This window comes from Leptonotus elevatus, chromosome 4 (assembly GCF_054856555.1).
Source record: "Leptonotus elevatus isolate MCC_2025b chromosome 4, RoL_Lele_1.0, whole genome shotgun sequence".
NCBI classification, from domain to species: domain Eukaryota; kingdom Metazoa; phylum Chordata; class Actinopteri; order Syngnathiformes; family Syngnathidae; genus Leptonotus; species Leptonotus elevatus.
In genome coordinates, this window is record NC_141242.1 from 8,939,970 (window position 1) to 8,956,252 (window position 16,283).

The following is a 16,283-nucleotide window of genomic DNA, read 5'->3' on the forward strand; positions in this document are numbered from 1 at the left end:
ACTTTCCAAAGCATGTTCGTCCATTTCAGAAATATATTTTTTTACGCGTTACTGTGTGTACTCATTGCAACAGTTGGCTCAAGTGACTTACCTCTTGGACCTTGCTGAGCTTAAGAACTTTACTTAGTTGAGTGAATAAGTGGGCAGATGGTTTCAAACTCTGAAATAAAACACATGTCAAACGCTCATTAGCTACTGAACATGTCATGGTAAATAGCTGTATACAAACACTTTGCTTGATGTGTATTAATTGTATTTTAGATAATGTTAGGTCAAAAACTGTTCCATACCTTTTGGTAGTGCAAGGGATTGTCGATGGCGTAGCACAGAGTCGAGATAAAGTTGGGCTTTGATATCAGCGACACACACTCCTGGATCAGAAACTGTGTCTTGGGCAAGTTGGAAACACAGCATGCCGGAGAGAAGATAGCAAAGACAACAAAGGCATATGAAGGGCAACGAAGGCAAACGTCTCACAAAAACAATGAGAAAGTAGATACTAGTATGCACATACTGTATGTCCACGGCCATAATGTGCGTGTCGTGTTTGAAGGAGAATGAACTAAGAGTGATGTCATTATTCCAAATGCAACTTTTTTAATTCAGTAAAGATGTCTCACTAGTGTATGAAGTTTTAGGACAACACCAAAGAGTAAAAAAATATATATATTTCGCTTCAAGATTTAAGTCAATCTTAAGAGGTTTAAGTTATAGGAAGTCCACTTCAAAAAGGACTGAAACTGCAAGGTCAACTTCCTTTGTTTTTGTTGTATACTTAAGACATTTGGGTTTCTGATCAGAAAGAAAGATGAATGAGAAAAGTTCACAATTCTAGCTTTTATTTCATATAATTTACATTTACTGTGAATGTTTTAAACAACTCAAAATATAGTTAATTTAGTTTGAACTCACCCACTTTTCAAGACAGCAAAAGTATTGAAACATACATTTTTAAATTAAAGTGAACAACAAATACTTAGTGGCATAACCCTTACTTGCAGTAACTGCATCAAGCCTGCAACCCATTGACTTCAGACTGTTGCATTCTCCATTTGAAATGTTTTTCCAGGCCTTTACTATAGCTTCTTTCCGTTCTCCCTTCAGTCTCTTCAGAAGTAAAATACATTTTTCTATTGTGTTATGGTCTGGTGAATAAATTGGCCAATCTAAGACCTTCCACTTTCCACTCCCAGATTAGTTTGGATACATTATTCTGTAAATTGCAAGATAAAATGGTTTTGAAGACCTCACAATTCATTTTGCTGCTACAATCATGAGTTACATCATCAATAAAGACTAGTGATGCCCGTTGCAGAAGCGGCCATGCAAGCCCAAGTTATGACTTTACTTCCACCATGCTTCACAGATGAGCTTGTGTATGTTTTAGATCATAAGCAGATCCTTCCTTTCTCCATACTTTGGCCTTTTCATCCCTTTGGTAGAGGTTAATCCTGGTCTCATCAGCCCATACAACTTTCAAAACACAATCTTGCCTTCTGACTTTTTGATGATAAATGGTTTGCATATTATGGTATGCCCTCTCTCAAAATCTTTGAACAGTGGCATGTCAGATACCTTGACCCCTGCCCTGTGGAGATGTTGGCAGTGATGCCACTGACTTGTCTTTCTGTGTTTCCTCACAGCTCTTGCAATGTTTGTCAACTGCAGTTGATACCCTTGGCCAACCTGCTTCAACGTGTGTTGCTCAGCACACCTGTAGTTTCTCAGGAGATTCCAAATTATTGTACTGGCTATGCCCAATATTTGTGTAATTGCTCAGATTGATTTTCCTTCTTCTCTCAGCTTCAAAATGGTTTACTTTTCTCCCATAGACAGCTCTGTGGTCTTCATGTTTTCTTAACAGCAAATGCAGTTTTCACGGATGAAACCCAAAGCGAAAAAGAAGCATTCTGTTACGTTTAAGCAATCGATCTAAAAGGCAACACCTGAGCAACTTCAAACACCCATCAGTCACATGTTCCAATACTTTTTCTCACTTGAAAAGTGGGTGGGTTCAAACAAAAGATGCTCTGTCCTGATTTTAACAATTCTGCACTTGTCTCATATTCACACAAATGTCTTCAGTAAACAACAAAAACAAAGGAATTGACCTTGATGTTCCAGTACTTTTGGAGGTAACTGTATATTGGGGGGAGGGGCTGCCGAGATTGAAGTCGTAAGATTACGAGAATAACATTTTTTATGAGTATGAAGAATGAATAAGACGTGGTTAAGTTATATTTTAATAATTTCACAGGGTAAAACAGGGAAACTATAGTCAAGATTTTGGGTCCTGAGGGAGAGGAAACCTGGGGAACACCATCTCAGCCAGCAAGGGGCCCTAAGCTTACTGCATCTGGAATCACATGATAAACCTTTAATACATATGCAAATGTTTGGCTGCATTGACGGATTTAGTGGACTCTTATTGTAGATAGACGCATACCATACCAACAGTGATCACCTTTTCTTTTCTTTCTTTCTATCTTTATTTTAATCAAAAGGGGGCAGAAAGAAGAACAACTTCTGCCCCTAAACGTAATTGCAGACTACTTCATGAAGGCAAAAATGTGTGTTGGAGGTAGTCCACAGCATCACAAATTCAGGTGCTTCATACTCCGGAATACACAAACATTTACATTTCAAACTCCTTATACTCATATTAATCTGATTTTAGTTTGCTAAAATATTTTTTCCATCTCCTTATACTCATATTAATCTGATTTTAGTGTGCTAAAATATTTTTTTCCATTTAATTCTCGCAATATTACCACTTCAATCTCGAAAAAAAGACCAAAAAAATTTCCATATTTGTTTCTTATTAGGGTGGCCCCAAACCTACTTAAATTGTAATACATATTTGTAGTGGCAGGCTGGTCAAAATTGAGCACATAAAAATAATGCAGCTACACACTCAATACAAATCAAAAGGTATTCAATGGTTTCTTTTTTATTATTATTATTATTACCTGGTGAAAATCCTTGCCGCTACTTTTACCATCGCCACTGAAATCCACGTGTGAGAAAAGACAGCGGAGTAGATGCCTGTCTGCCTCAGGACCGTGACGATTTACAATCTGGAAAAAGGCCCGCTGAGTTATTAACGCCACACCTTCAGACTACATGCTCCTCTGTGCCAATGTGTATTTTTTTTAAACACTTACATGCTGTATTTCTTGCTGGCTGGCTCTGTAGTTTTTCTTTGTCAAATTGTCCACCAGATAGCTGATTTGAGACAAAGCCAGCGAGAGCGAGTCAAGATTCATTGCTGGTTGGGGCGGAAGCAGGCGGCCGAGCACGGCGCAAAATCACCATTATTCCCCTTTAGTCACTTCAGTGATAGGTTACTTTTCCTCCCCCCCCCCCAAAAAAGTGTAAAAAAATTTGGACGTCCAAATGAGGTTTTCTGTCAGTGTCTCTCGGTCCTAGGTAGAGTCTTTCAGTTTAAAATAAGGATCAGCATCTGCAAGGAAGAGAATAAAAAATTAATAATGGCCACGTAACTCAGAAGATCAGTGTATACAAGTAGGTAGTATAAAATTCTGTAAATGGAATTGAGGGTTCCGCTTCCATGCTGGCCAATATTCGTACAGTGACACAATTAGCAATCATTTGGATTTGATATTTGATGAAAAACACAGATATTCGCACCTATCCGGTATTTTCACGCTCTTTCTGTAATGTCCTAAGATGCCACACAAATGCCCTGGCACCTTCTAAGGCACTGGTTCTCAGTCCCGGTCCTCGAGTACCCCTACCCAGCCTGTTTTCCATGTCTCCCCAGCCAACACAGCTGAGGAGCGTTATCAGGCTTCATGCATAGCTTGCTGATTAGCTGACCATTTGAAACACCTGTGTTGCTTGCGGGAGACATGGAAAAAAGGCTGGAAGCAGCCCGCTAGCCTTGGCCACTGACTGATAACTGGCTAGTTTGACAGCGAAAAGTTTTGTGATTGAAAACTTCAAGTAGAAGGTAAGGCTCCTTGTGGGGGTGACACCAGCGAAAACAAGGCGCTAACCTTCAAGATGATGCTGAAAATGGTCCAGATCACTAGTGGCTGATCAGCTGTAAACGGCTAGTGGTTATACATATGGTACAGTGACCAACTAAAGCAATAGCGCCATTACCAATATACAGGATGTATATAAAATGAGTATAAACGCATTACTGAGTCAATGTCATAAAATGGCTCATTATAGTAGTGGGTATTTTTACAGAATGGTGACACACATGCCAACATGCTTTATTTCCCATAAATCAAAATATCAGTAAGCCATTTATTTTTCAGGGCAATGTTTACAGATGACTATAAAATGATGCAGCATTTGAGGGTCATCATTTGGAGGTGTATATGTAATAAGTTATCATAGGCAAAACATTGTTTTCCTGGAGAATATTTAGCTTTTTGGATCCAAAACAAAATAGCAAGGAATCACTGTCTTTTCCAACTCCTTGACATGAAAAATAAGAGACTTTTTGAGACTTGTGAGCATGACAGCTCAAAATGTTTCCTTCATCACATCGTCCATTACTGAAATATTTGACTCTGGCACATCCATCTGGAGGCCTACGACACAAAGTTTAGTGGCCATCTTTGGGACGTGAACTAACCCCCCAAAACGAGACTGCAGATTGCTCACACTAGGCCTCAGCTGAGCTCAAACAAGAAGCACAATCGGTAGCTCCTTCCAGATAACACACTTCTTTACCAACCAATGCACAAGGTGGTTCGTTCACATCAAACAACACGAAGGTTCACACAACAGAGACGTGGGACGCTGCACTGTACGGTGTAAAAAAAGAAACGAAAAACACTCCGTGAAACAAAGGGCAAGTGCATGGACGACAGTGAGCCAATGATCCGCGCGAGCCATAAACAAGCAATCGAAATGTTGCTACAATTTAGCCAAGTGCCCGATTGGAGTCGTAATTTCACATCTACGATATAAACTCTACAGTCAGTTAGCTACCCAATTCAGAATTTGAACAAGCTAGAAGTCGAACTTGTTTCCGAGTGTGTACCTAGAGCACACCTAGCCGTCGAGGCTAACAGCATATTATAACGTGAGCTGACTAATAGCTGATTAACTTTACATGGAGATCTCGTTTTAATAATTTGGCAATATTACGCCACCATAAAAAATGACACTTACATTCAAAAAGCTAATTGATGTCGTACAAGGGAAATTATTATGGTAAAGCACAGTCTAGTGCTTGTTCACGCTAATACCGAAGCTAACCGTGCTAGTATCCCAGGCCCGAGTAACAAGGTTAGCATTGTTTGCTGCAAACTTTTGATTATATAACCGTTTTAACAAACAACCGGACAACCGGGGATCTTATTTGTAAGGAACTCAAGAAAACTGGGCAAACATAACAGCAGGAAGCTATAGAAGCAATCCCTATGGATTGGCTAACGGCAGCGTTAGCATCGTTAGCTCATCTCCAACGAGCGCCGTCTAGTCTACGGAACTGCTATCACTTCAGATCCAAGCATCTTGAACCCAACAACTGTATGGTACCTTGACTCTTATTTCAGTATGTATGAAAGTGGACTTTGTGCAATATTGAGGTGCACCACCAACGGGAAAATAAACACAAACAACTGTCAAATTAAGCAATTTGATCATGTATGACAGCTGCTTTCCAGTAAATAGTCCATCCCCGACGCTGGTAGCTAACCGCCGTCCTGTTGATTTCAAATCGCTGCCGTACGCGTTAAAATTAGCGTGAGCGCCAAATACAGAGGGACTTGTCAGCGGGCATATATTCCAAATCTCACCGTGCTCCACGAGAGTAATTCAGTAGCTCATTCCTCCTTCGTTCTCTCCAAACTAACTTGGGCGAAATGGAAGAGGGTCGCAGCGCCTCCAAGTACAGTTTGATTTTCAAAATAAAATGGCGACTGTCACCGCCGCGGCGCGCTCTCGCCGCAAGAAGAGTGCGTGAACGTGAACGTACGTGCGCGCGCCACACATGCGCTAGAAACGCTCTCCTCGCGCGTTCACCTGCTAAGTGCGGCACCTATTGTTTTCAATATGTATCGACAGGTAAGAAGAAGGTGATAGATAGATAGATAGATAGATAGATAGATAGATAGATAGATAGATAGATAGATAGATAGATAGATAGATAGATAGATAGATAGATAGATAGATAGATAGATAGATAGATAGATAGATAGATAGATAGATAGATAGATAGATAGATAGATAGATAGATAGATAGATAGATAGAACGGCAGGTTGGAGGGAAGTACGGGAAGAACATGGCTCTATAGTGTACTGCAAATTAATGGTCCTTGCGTGAAGGCACCACTGGCTAAATCGACCATACCTGGACTGCGGACGTTGCTTGAAAGTGGCTCTGGATCTTCGCCAAGCTTAGCTAATCATGTGTTTGTCAGTGTTAAAGCAGAAAATCTGACAGGATTTAAAGAACACAGACTAAGTCCAAGCTTTTCTTTTGCAAGAGGAAAATGTCTTTTATTATTATTATTTTTGTTCGTTCAAATCCCTTCTGAAGAAAATAGCCTACTCCTTCCTCTTTATTGTCTCTCAAGCAGTGTGTGTTTTTGAGGCTTACGAAAATAATTCTGACTGCGGGCAAGGAACCCACTCCTACTGAATACACAGGCTACTGTAGATAACATATAAATGACTAAGCTGGTACCTCAATTTAATTCCCCACTTGAATGAAATGCCATTAATCCATTAAAGGCACAAAACACACACACAATATTTTAATGATGTGTTATTGATAAAGAAACATAACACTACATTGTAACAAAATCTATATACAGTAATACATACTGTAGTATTTGTGAATTTTGTATTACTGTGTACTGTTTGTCCCATTTGAAAAACTGCTGAAAATGCATCAGCAACTGTGGCTCTCCTTGTCCACATGCAAGGGCTTTACGGTACCTTAATATTTAATTTTCCCCCCACTTCACTTGACACTAGGGATGTAACAATATCCAAACATCATAATATGATAATTATCACAATGTTGTTGGGAGGTTGGCGATATAAAAAAGGTCACAATATTGTAAAAGAATGAGCTCATACTAAAAAAAAAACCACACACGCAAAACAATATTGTGCACACACAAAAAACAATATTGTGCTTTTGTACATAGCAGCAATGCATATAAACAACCTATAATCTCTAATAACACTTAGTGAGGTACTTACTTGCTAATGCATGCGCACATTGAGTTCCTCCACATGACTTGGTTCACAAGCATATTACGTTCCCCTTCTTCAGACCATTAGCGTGGATTTTAAACATAGAAGGGCCAAAACATGCCTTGTGAAAATTAAACTGCACTACAAAACTAGCCACCCGAGGGTGCTAGAACTGAACAAATGGAAATCAACCTGACTTTTTTTAAACAGATCTGCTGCTTTTAATATCGTGACATGACAACGACGATATTGTGGCATTTTTAATATTGCAATATTGAGATATTGCCTTTATTGTTACATCTGTACTCGATACTACCACTACGAACAATAAAAAGTACATTTTCTATAATATATTCCCTTGAAGAATTGACAGTATCCTTCTACGTATGTTTATCATTGGACCTTTTTGTCAGGAGCACTCTGAAGATTCTGGGGATCAAAAAAAGTATCAAATAAACAGAGCTATCATGGTCAATGAACGCATCATCTTCATGAATTCATCCAGGCTTACTTACCTGAAGTTGATGATGCTCGCTCAGCAGTCGGTCGTACTCCTTGGCCAGACCTTTGGCCTGCCTGTTCATGGCTTCCACTTCAGCGTGGGACTTGCACACAGCTGCACACAAAAGCAGGACTTCAAATGAGTTGCTTTGGGGTGCTCAATCCTCCGCCGTGACATTTCAGTTTAGAAGATAGATAATTTCCTAATTCAGCCTGGTTCTTATAGCAGTTCTACAGCGGACCACGGTTCTTTTTCTTCTTCTTCAATTCAAACAAGAATGTTTTAGTTTCTTTGAGCTCGTTTGTGTAGACAATGAACATCACACATCGTTATCAAAAGGGAGGGGGGGGGGGATCATACTCACCCTCTTTTGCCGTCTTCAGCTGACTGGCCAGGCTCTCAACTTCAATCTTCAGCTGATCATTCCTGTCTGAAATGACCTTTTCCTCATCTAAAATAACCTATAGGGGAAATTATTACATTTACCACAGTCACACTTTCCAATATAAAGTGCTGTCATGAAGCTGCGACTCCCTCTTACTTGTTTGAGTACGCGGTTGTCCTCTTGATGCTGGTTGGCAGCTTTGGCAGCGTTCTCCATCTGCGACTGAAGACCCACGTTATTCTCCGCAGCAACGGCCACCTGGTTTAGCAAGATGATGACCCGGCGCATGACACTGCAACATGAAAAGTACAAATAAAGCAAGACGGCCTGTTTGGAACTCAACCCCAAACATCTATACAGTGAACCCCCAGTATATGACGGTTCATTGTTCGCTAATCTATAGCCCAGATTTAACAACGGCTTTTGTGGTAGCTACTGCATGCAGTGCTGCTCCACGAGGAAAAGTATCAGGTGGTTGAAGGTTTATAATTATTGTAATTTACATTAGCCGTCTATGGCATTTTGCATTACAGCGTTCCTCTGCATATTCATGATTTACGACTCACCTTCAAATATTCTGGGGTTTTTTAAAATCTAAAATGAGAAGCTAATATGTGTTTTGCAATACTCTTTTTTTAAACTTGTTTCAGTGCAGTAACAAAAAAACAGGTTAGCTGTATGATGGATGGCAACTATCACGATAGCTCTCCTGTGTTATTTACTGAAAAATTCAGCCATTACCCGTTTTTTTGTGACTGGGCCAAATCCTTGTCTAATATCAAAGTAATTGCTTTGGCACAAGCTTGTGGCACCTTAGTTCCAAGGAACTTGAGGTGAGCAGCTTCATTTAGCGAAAGTAGTCCTTTGATGCCATCTTGTGGCATCTTGTTGCCAAGGAACTATGTTGTAGTGAGTTGAGTAGCTTCATTCAGTCAAAAGTAGTGCTTTGTCACCATCTTGTTGCATCTGTAATTATGAACCTTTTGTGGGACGTCAATGACTCACAAATATGTACTATTTGTGGCAGGGCTTGGTCTCTTTCCATATGCGAATATATTATTGTTGTATGATCTGTTTGTATGTGTTGCTGCTCCGTGTTTTAAAGCAGCAGTTGTTTGAAGGTCCATAATTACTACATCCACTGTATGTTAATTTCTGTTAGCCCATCTATTATTAAACAAGACGTTTTTAGATCAATTTATATGGTTTAGTTAATATGTTTGGTGTTTGAATTTGTAATATTTAATTCTCTTCTGTTTAATGTTTGAGTTTTGTTAAAAGCTTTTACGGTGTGGTAAAACTACAGTATATATATATATTTTTTTTTCTTACATCATTTCTCTCTAGCCTAGGTCTGGAAAATATCCCCCGGTCTGGAAAATATCCCCCGGGATAAACAGGAGTTCACTGTATACAGTACTGTACGATTATTGAAGGTGATGTATGACAGTTTGCTTGCCAGCTAATGCATAGCCCAGCTGTGAGCAAAATATAAACACATACGCTCCACACTTAAATCCAGACTGTTGGCTTCATTTATCTTTAATTTTGAGTTTTTTACCCTTAGAATTGGGTCATAAGACATTTATCAGTTTTTCTATATTTGTATAAATTTATCTCATTGAATAATTGATTGACTGGTTGAAAATAAGTACACTTCAAATAATGTGTCGCATGTCATTATTACCGTTGTAAAGCAGACTTTATAAAAAAAAAAATTCACGCTAGATTGTTGTGTTGTGACCAGTGCAGTGAATGAACTACTCAGGGCCCTCTTCCGCACACGTTTCGTCTGCATGTAGCCCTTCTTCGGATGCTATCAGAAGCTGGAAACATGCTTTAGCTGCTTTAGCAAACTTATATCACCTTTGCATCTGGAAGGAAATAAGACTAACAGCCACAGGAAGAGTGAGAAGCCTGAGATGTAGAGGTTCCTCTGAGCTCTGAAGAGCCTCATGTGAAGGTGGTCGAAGAGATTGGAGTTCACCTTAGCCTCTTGCATGGGTTCGGGGTTTGAGTACTTGTGCACCTCGCGAGCAGCATCTGAAGGTGGCAGAGGTGGCAAAATTATTCTACTCACACTCTGTAGTCAAGTTGTTGTACAGGTACTGCTACTGCTGATTGAACTCCTTTACCTGACTTGTTGTCACTAGCATACAAATCAAATAAATTATACCAGTTTAGATGACTTTTCACAATGATTTTAGGAATTTGCGTATACTCGTACTGGGGAAGAGGCATCCTAGATACAGTATCAAAACAACATGATCCCAGAACCTTGAGTCCCCACGACCTCAAACATTCAATCAAGATCTCCGCTGCAGATAACTTTAGCCCTCTCAAGTAGGTTGGAAAAGTAAAAAGCCTATTTTGGCAAAGTAAGGATTAGAAAGTACCAATATCTAGTTTCAACTAGTAAAAAGTCACCCAAAAAATAAATACTCAAGTATATGAAAAATCTGCTAAAGTAGAGTATAACAAAGAATAGTGTTTGCACTTGACTGGAGGGTGAGCAGGTGTCAATCAATACTATGGTCAATATTAATACATCGGCAGTTTGGAACTGTTTGCAGCAACGTTATGCTCACCGAGGAAAAGAACAATAAGAACCATGATGATGGTGAAGAAGCACTTGCGCCAATAAGGGGATAACCACTTCCATATTTTCCAACTGAAAACCAAGCGCCATCTGCAAAAACAAGACATACTGACTGTATATGTACAATATTTCCAATTTTAATAGAGACAAGGCACATACTGTACATGAAATGAATTGGAATGTCATAATCTGTTCTAGCCTAAAAAAAGAAAACAGTTTTTGGTTAAAGTAGATATAAAATATTAGTATAGGTACTCATTTCAAGACATTTTCCACCATTCGTGTGACCTAGAACCAGGCTAACTCGATTGGGAACAAATACACCTTTTTAAGAAAGGAAGTAAAAAGAAAAAAACTGTGATAATGTGGTTGCACAAGTGTACACACCCTCTTGTGACTGGGTATGTGGCTATCTTCAGAGTAAACCTATTACAATCAAACTTGTGTTAAAGAGGAGTCAGCCCACCATTTCTTTTTGCCCACCTGCGGAACACTCAACAGTCACAGCACACTAACGTGGACTGGGAATCACTGTACTTCAATTCATTTCCCCCTACAAATATTTGCTTTTGCATTGCAGTATACTCGTAGTGTATAATCTTACCTCCGTGCTGATATGAACGGAGCACACAGGATGAGATTGATGGCTATCTCTGCATATAGAAAGAAGGCCACTGCCGTCCACTGAAGAGTCATCCTGGTCTGTGTCCTATAGATCACAGGTTGGAGTGCAGGGGCACGATTCTTTAAGGATCAAGAAGCAAAAATAAATAAATAAATAAATCTGCTTTTGCAAGGGAAGTAAGTGGATATTTGCGAGGGAGGCTCGTGCTGAGAAAAAAAGTATACAAATGATGTTTGGACATATTATGGAAATGTTGAATTCTTAATGGCTTGTACACAAATAGTGTCTGCTCATGCATCAAGTGTGATTTACTCTGCAAATGACATAATCAATTGCGATGGGTGAATATTAAGTGCTATTTTCAAGTGAGATTATGCTGTATGAAACACTATCCTTCAGAAACACCTACAACCTGCATGGTCATGCTTTTATGTCAAAGGTCCAAAGGTAAGCAGAGCTGCATTGTTTTTTGGTGATGTGTCCATCTGACATATACACGCTATTGTGTATGTTGTATATTGTGTATGAAATGCTGCATCTACATTTTTTAAAATAGTTTTTATGGGCACTTGCTCTTTTTGTTATAAGACACTTTTGGAATAGTTTGCATAATATTGTAAAACAAGAAAACGGAAAACGTGCCTGTACTGAGTTTTTTTGTTTGTTGTTGTAAGAGACTGACATCGCTCTGAATGTTGACACGGAGTAGGCTATCTAAGAGTGTGCTGCGGTAATAATTGCAAGCACAAAACAAATATGATCAAATATAAATCAAAACGGCTTATTATTGTTTTTATCAAGTTGGAATGTTTGATAACGGTCTTGTTTTGGCTCTTTGTGGGTTATGCACATGTATCTAATACATTGTCCAGGGAGTGTATATCATACCCACATTATGTAGCTGTTATGGCAAGCAGAAAGATTTTCCAGCCATTTTTTATTTATAGCCTTTTTCTCACCCGCCCATGAGTGTTTAGTCATTACTCTCTTCAAAAGCAAGGGGAAAGTGGGACTGTACATTTATTTCAATTAAACAAAGCAGGCTATATAGCTATAGATTACAGAGAGTTTGACTTACCAAATGTTGTGTGATCACAGGGCGTCCAGAAAAGTCCATGCACACACACCCGCACATGCACTCACTTACACACGCAACAGCTGCATGTGTGCTGCACAACAGTCTCATATGTCAATCATTTCAGGAGCACAAAACAGTTACCCTGTGTATCGTCAATTGATCATTGGTCAAATGGTAATTATTTTCTTTTTATTCTATTATTATTATATTCTATTATTTCAAGATTAAATTGAGTCAGTTGTGTTCACATTTTCATAGTGTGTGTTACAAAATTCCAAACTCAGTAGGCTACAAAGCAGCATGTGCTTTTAGTTTTGCAAACTCTGTGAGTGTTTTTATATTGCTTACCTCCTTATTAACGTAGTAACCATTAACGTGTTTTGCCAGATGGCATATATTGACCAGTGACCAATTACTGGTAGCTCATGTAGTGTCATTTTGTATTGCAGTGTTTTGAAATGGAAACCTGACCTCATTACAAATTATTCTTATATTATTATCATGTTATGCAGAGAACGATATTCAGTGTATTTAAAATGGCCTTTTAGAAGTACTGTAACAAAAAATGTGTGTAATTGTTTTTTGTTTGTTGTTTTTGGTTTTTTTGGGGGGGGGGGGGTGAAAGAGAACACAGCGACATTTAGCGGTCAGGAGCCTCAACTACATAATAGCGCTTGGTCCCTACTCGGCCACCGTAGCAATTGCGGAAGATGTCGACTCGAACTAATATTTTCATACAGACGGCAGGAAGATTATCGACCTTCGCGTGGGTAACAGGACAATAAACATGGATGACGAATGGGAAGATGAGGTATGTTCTATTATTAATGTATATATATATGTTTTTGGACTGGTTACGACACGGTTGCATCCTATGATGAGTTTTGTTCAAAGAAGTGCATGGATTGACTGCTTATTTGTGCTGTTGTTGATAGTGCTTTTTTTTGTTTTGTTTTGTTTGAATATACTGTCTCATAACAATCAGATAATGATACGCATACTGTGTGTGTCTAGGAGCAGCTTGTTGTTGTCGAACTCTCTGGAATCCTAAATAATGACGCTATGTTCAAGTCTTGGGACACCTGCAACATACTGGTAAATTATTATTTGATTCTTGTGGTATGTTTTGTTGTCATAAAAATATCCGTTGTCATTTACTGTGTTCCTTAAAAACCTCATCTTATTTGTATTGAAAGGATATTGATAGTGAGCAGCCAATGATGCAAGTTGGTCCGTATGTGTTTGCAGGAGAATATGAAGGTAAGACGAAACCTCACTGCAATCAAATGACTCAGGGAGACACATACACGAAACATACATACACTTTTAAAGACAAAAAATCTTGCACCTTTATTATCTTTGCAAATAGATCAGGTAACAGATGCATCAATGGGCCAGAAATAAATACAGTACAATAAAAACACCATATGGGGACACGACCAAATAAATAGATCTTCACTTTCTTTACCAGGTACTGCCAGGTTCTTGTCAGAAATATGGGAGTCAACTTGTAATCTTGTTAACCAAGCGTTACTTTTTCGCCTTTCACTGAGGCCTGGGGCACTACTGAAATAAATTATACAAGTGAGATAATAATAATAATACATTCCATCATTCACAGGCATGATATGTTCTTTGAAACAAAACTGGCCCTTGTGAAGGAAATTGCTACTGTAAAATGCACATCTCAGAGCATAATAAGAAAAAATCATAATGTATTTACTCACGATATGACTGATTATTTCCCCTTCCAAAGATGCCCTGGGAACATGCGTTCTCTTTGAAGAGGAACCAGGCAAAGGTAAAGTCTCCATGCTACATGTGTTCTTTGAAGTATTACTGCTTTTGTCACAGTAATACCTGAGCTTTGTGATTGTGTGTGTCTCCAGGAAAAGAAGCCAGTGTACCTGAGCTCAACTACAGGTGTCACACAACAAAGAAACTCATGATGCAGCGAGTCTTCCTCAGCGAGAAGAAAGAAAATGAAAGTGACGCAGGTAAGAGCTAACATTGTGTGGTACACAATCACAAGTGTACTCTGAACTAGTGAGACCCAATCACTACGCCGTGTCACGTTAGTGTGTTGTGAAAGATTATCAGGTATGTCAAAATAAATTATCCAATTTGGCCGGAAAATGATCATTTATTTACTATGAATATTGCAAGACACTATTTTTTTTTTTTGTTGTGGTGGGATTTTTCCTTTGCAGCAGGTGGTGAAGGCGATAAGCAGGGCGACACAATCTTCCAGTCGGGTGAAGAAAGTCACGAAACAAAAGAGGGGGGTGAAGAACTGGCAATAGGATGAGATGAAGAAGTTGGTGATCATCCAAGTGAAGGAACCAGCTCTGTTGTTTTACTTTAGAATAGAATAAAAAAAAAATACAGCCAGTACTGAGTGAATATGGGTGGATGGTCATATTTTATTCCACAAATCAGTACAGATGGATCAAGCAAATACAATATTGTGTGATCAGTATGCCACATTTTTATTTGTTTGTTTGGTTTTCCTACTTAAATTTACAGTTGAGTTACTGTGGTGGAATTGTGACTGCACCAGGCAACGGGTAAATAACATAATGTGCCTTTGGTGTTTTCATCAGAATTACTCAGTCATCATGGAAATGTAACAGAATTATTAGAAGTTAGGGCTGTGCAATTAATCGAAATTCAATTACAATTTCAATTATTACACTCCACAATTACAAAATTGGTATAATCGTAAACACAAATAAAAGATTATAATACTAATTTTGAGTTGTTTAAATGTATATATTTGCACTTTTTATTTTATTTTAATATAACTAATTAAATAAATGTTGTTTGGTGCAAAATAAACTTGCATAATGATAGTGTTTCAAATAAATTTATTTGTCTTAATATTTTTTTTTAACATTTAAACATTTTCTTGTTTTGCACCAAAAAACAAACGAACGTCCTAATCGCGATTTTAATTATTACCAAATTAATCCTGAAGAATATTTTCTTCTTAAAAAGAGCAGCCCTATTAGAAGTAGCCATTTGCTTCTTATTTAAAGCCAAACATGTCCACCCTGCCAGCAAGCTCATATTGCTGTTTGCATGTACATTCTTTGTGCCTCTTAATACAATGTATTGTTTCAGTTTACATTCAGGCATGTCATGTATGTTAATGAAAACTACAAAGCATAATAGTAAACATAAGCAGGAATGTGGCATGTCTTTAGTTTTGTGATTTGCTTTTGTTTTGTACTAATTGTAATGACGTAGTGTAAAAGTTTTTTAATAATAAAAACTACAAAAAAATATCCTACTTGTACGTACTTGGAAACAATTTTGAATGAAAGGAAAACGTTGCCTTTGAGGACGTAGTTTTTTAATAATAAAAACTACAAAAAAATATCCTACTTGTACGTACTTGGAAACAATTTGAATGAAAGGAAAACGTTGCCTTTGAGGACGTGGCGGTTTTCGGCCAATCCAATCACCAATGCTCACAGGATGTGGACCAATGAGCGAGCGACATGGCATCTGCGTCCTCGCAACGTCATTGGTCAGTCGGCGTTCGACCATCGGAAGTGTATGGGTGTGTTTCCTGGAGTTGAGGCTACAGCCACATCGACGAACTTGTCTCAAGGCATCGGTAAGTGCTTTAAGAATGAATTTGGGCTTCAAACACCAATGTTGTTCAATTTAATTGTCATTAGCGTATGTTTGTTTAACTGGTGCGCAATCTCGGAATTAGGTCAGTGTTGGACGTTGTACGCTGTATTATAAAAAATGTTGCGCGAAGCTAGCCGGTCGAACATAACAAGTCAGCTTTGGACGTAACGGTCACTCTTTAAGATTTATCCTATGGACTTCGTTCCAGCTATGTATTTTCAAAGATGTTCCACTTGCTTGCTCTGGTGTGTTATTTTTAAC

General features: G+C 38.6%; 3 protein-coding genes across 8 annotated transcripts in view; 1 reads left to right on the plus strand and 2 right to left on the minus strand.

Annotated features, from left to right (window-relative positions):
• cnot1 (CCR4-NOT transcription complex, subunit 1) overlaps nt 1–5,929 on the minus strand; it is a 28,180-nt gene extending 22,251 nt beyond the window's left edge. For 2 of the 4 annotated variants that reach the window (XM_086074089.1, XM_086074088.1), the window contains exons 1-5: nt 5,784–5,929; nt 3,165–3,463; nt 2,970–3,077; nt 291–383; nt 92–160 (exon numbers count right to left, since the gene is read on the minus strand). In XM_086074089.1, coding sequence (XP_085930215.1) covers nt 92–160; nt 291–383; nt 2,970–3,077; nt 3,165–3,266 — 372 coding nt within the window. In that variant the 5' untranslated portion in view covers nt 3,267–3,463; nt 5,784–5,929. Of the gene's footprint in view, nt 1–91; nt 161–290; nt 390–2,969; nt 3,078–3,164; nt 3,464–5,783 lie in introns of all 4 variants that reach the window. The other 2 variants (XM_086074087.1, XM_086074090.1) reach the window with 1 other exon arrangement.
• Nucleotides 5,930–6,528: 599 nt separating this feature from the next.
• On the minus strand, nt 6,529–12,523 carry LOC147175401 (B-cell receptor-associated protein 29-like). 2 transcript variants are annotated; one of them, XM_086073420.1, is made up of 8 exons: nt 12,381–12,523; nt 11,282–11,386; nt 10,667–10,767; nt 9,974–10,121; nt 8,235–8,370; nt 8,058–8,154; nt 7,707–7,807; nt 6,529–7,620 (listed from the first exon to the last, which is right to left on the minus strand). In XM_086073420.1, the coding sequence occupies exons 2-8, from the start codon at nt 11,371–11,373 to the stop codon at nt 7,585–7,587; spliced, it is 711 nt and encodes a 236-aa protein (XP_085929546.1). In that variant the 5' UTR covers nt 11,374–11,386; nt 12,381–12,523; the 3' UTR covers nt 6,529–7,584. The 2 variants fall into 2 exon arrangements, with proteins under 2 accessions (XP_085929546.1, XP_085929545.1); XM_086073419.1 differs by having other exon boundaries at nt 11,282–11,421; nt 12,381–12,468.
• Nucleotides 12,524–13,044: 521 nt separating this feature from the next.
• On the plus strand, nt 13,045–15,667 carry gtf3c6 (general transcription factor IIIC, polypeptide 6, alpha). 2 transcript variants are annotated; one of them, XM_086073422.1, is made up of 6 exons: nt 13,045–13,191; nt 13,395–13,475; nt 13,577–13,640; nt 14,137–14,181; nt 14,270–14,377; nt 14,594–15,667. In XM_086073422.1, the coding sequence occupies exons 1-6, from the start codon at nt 13,168–13,170 to the stop codon at nt 14,686–14,688; spliced, it is 417 nt and encodes a 138-aa protein (XP_085929548.1). In that variant the 5' UTR covers nt 13,045–13,167; the 3' UTR covers nt 14,689–15,667. The 2 variants fall into 2 exon arrangements, with proteins under 2 accessions (XP_085929548.1, XP_085929547.1); XM_086073421.1 differs by having other exon boundaries at nt 13,051–13,191; nt 14,591–15,667.
• The last annotated feature ends 616 nt before the right edge of the window (nt 15,668–16,283 follow it).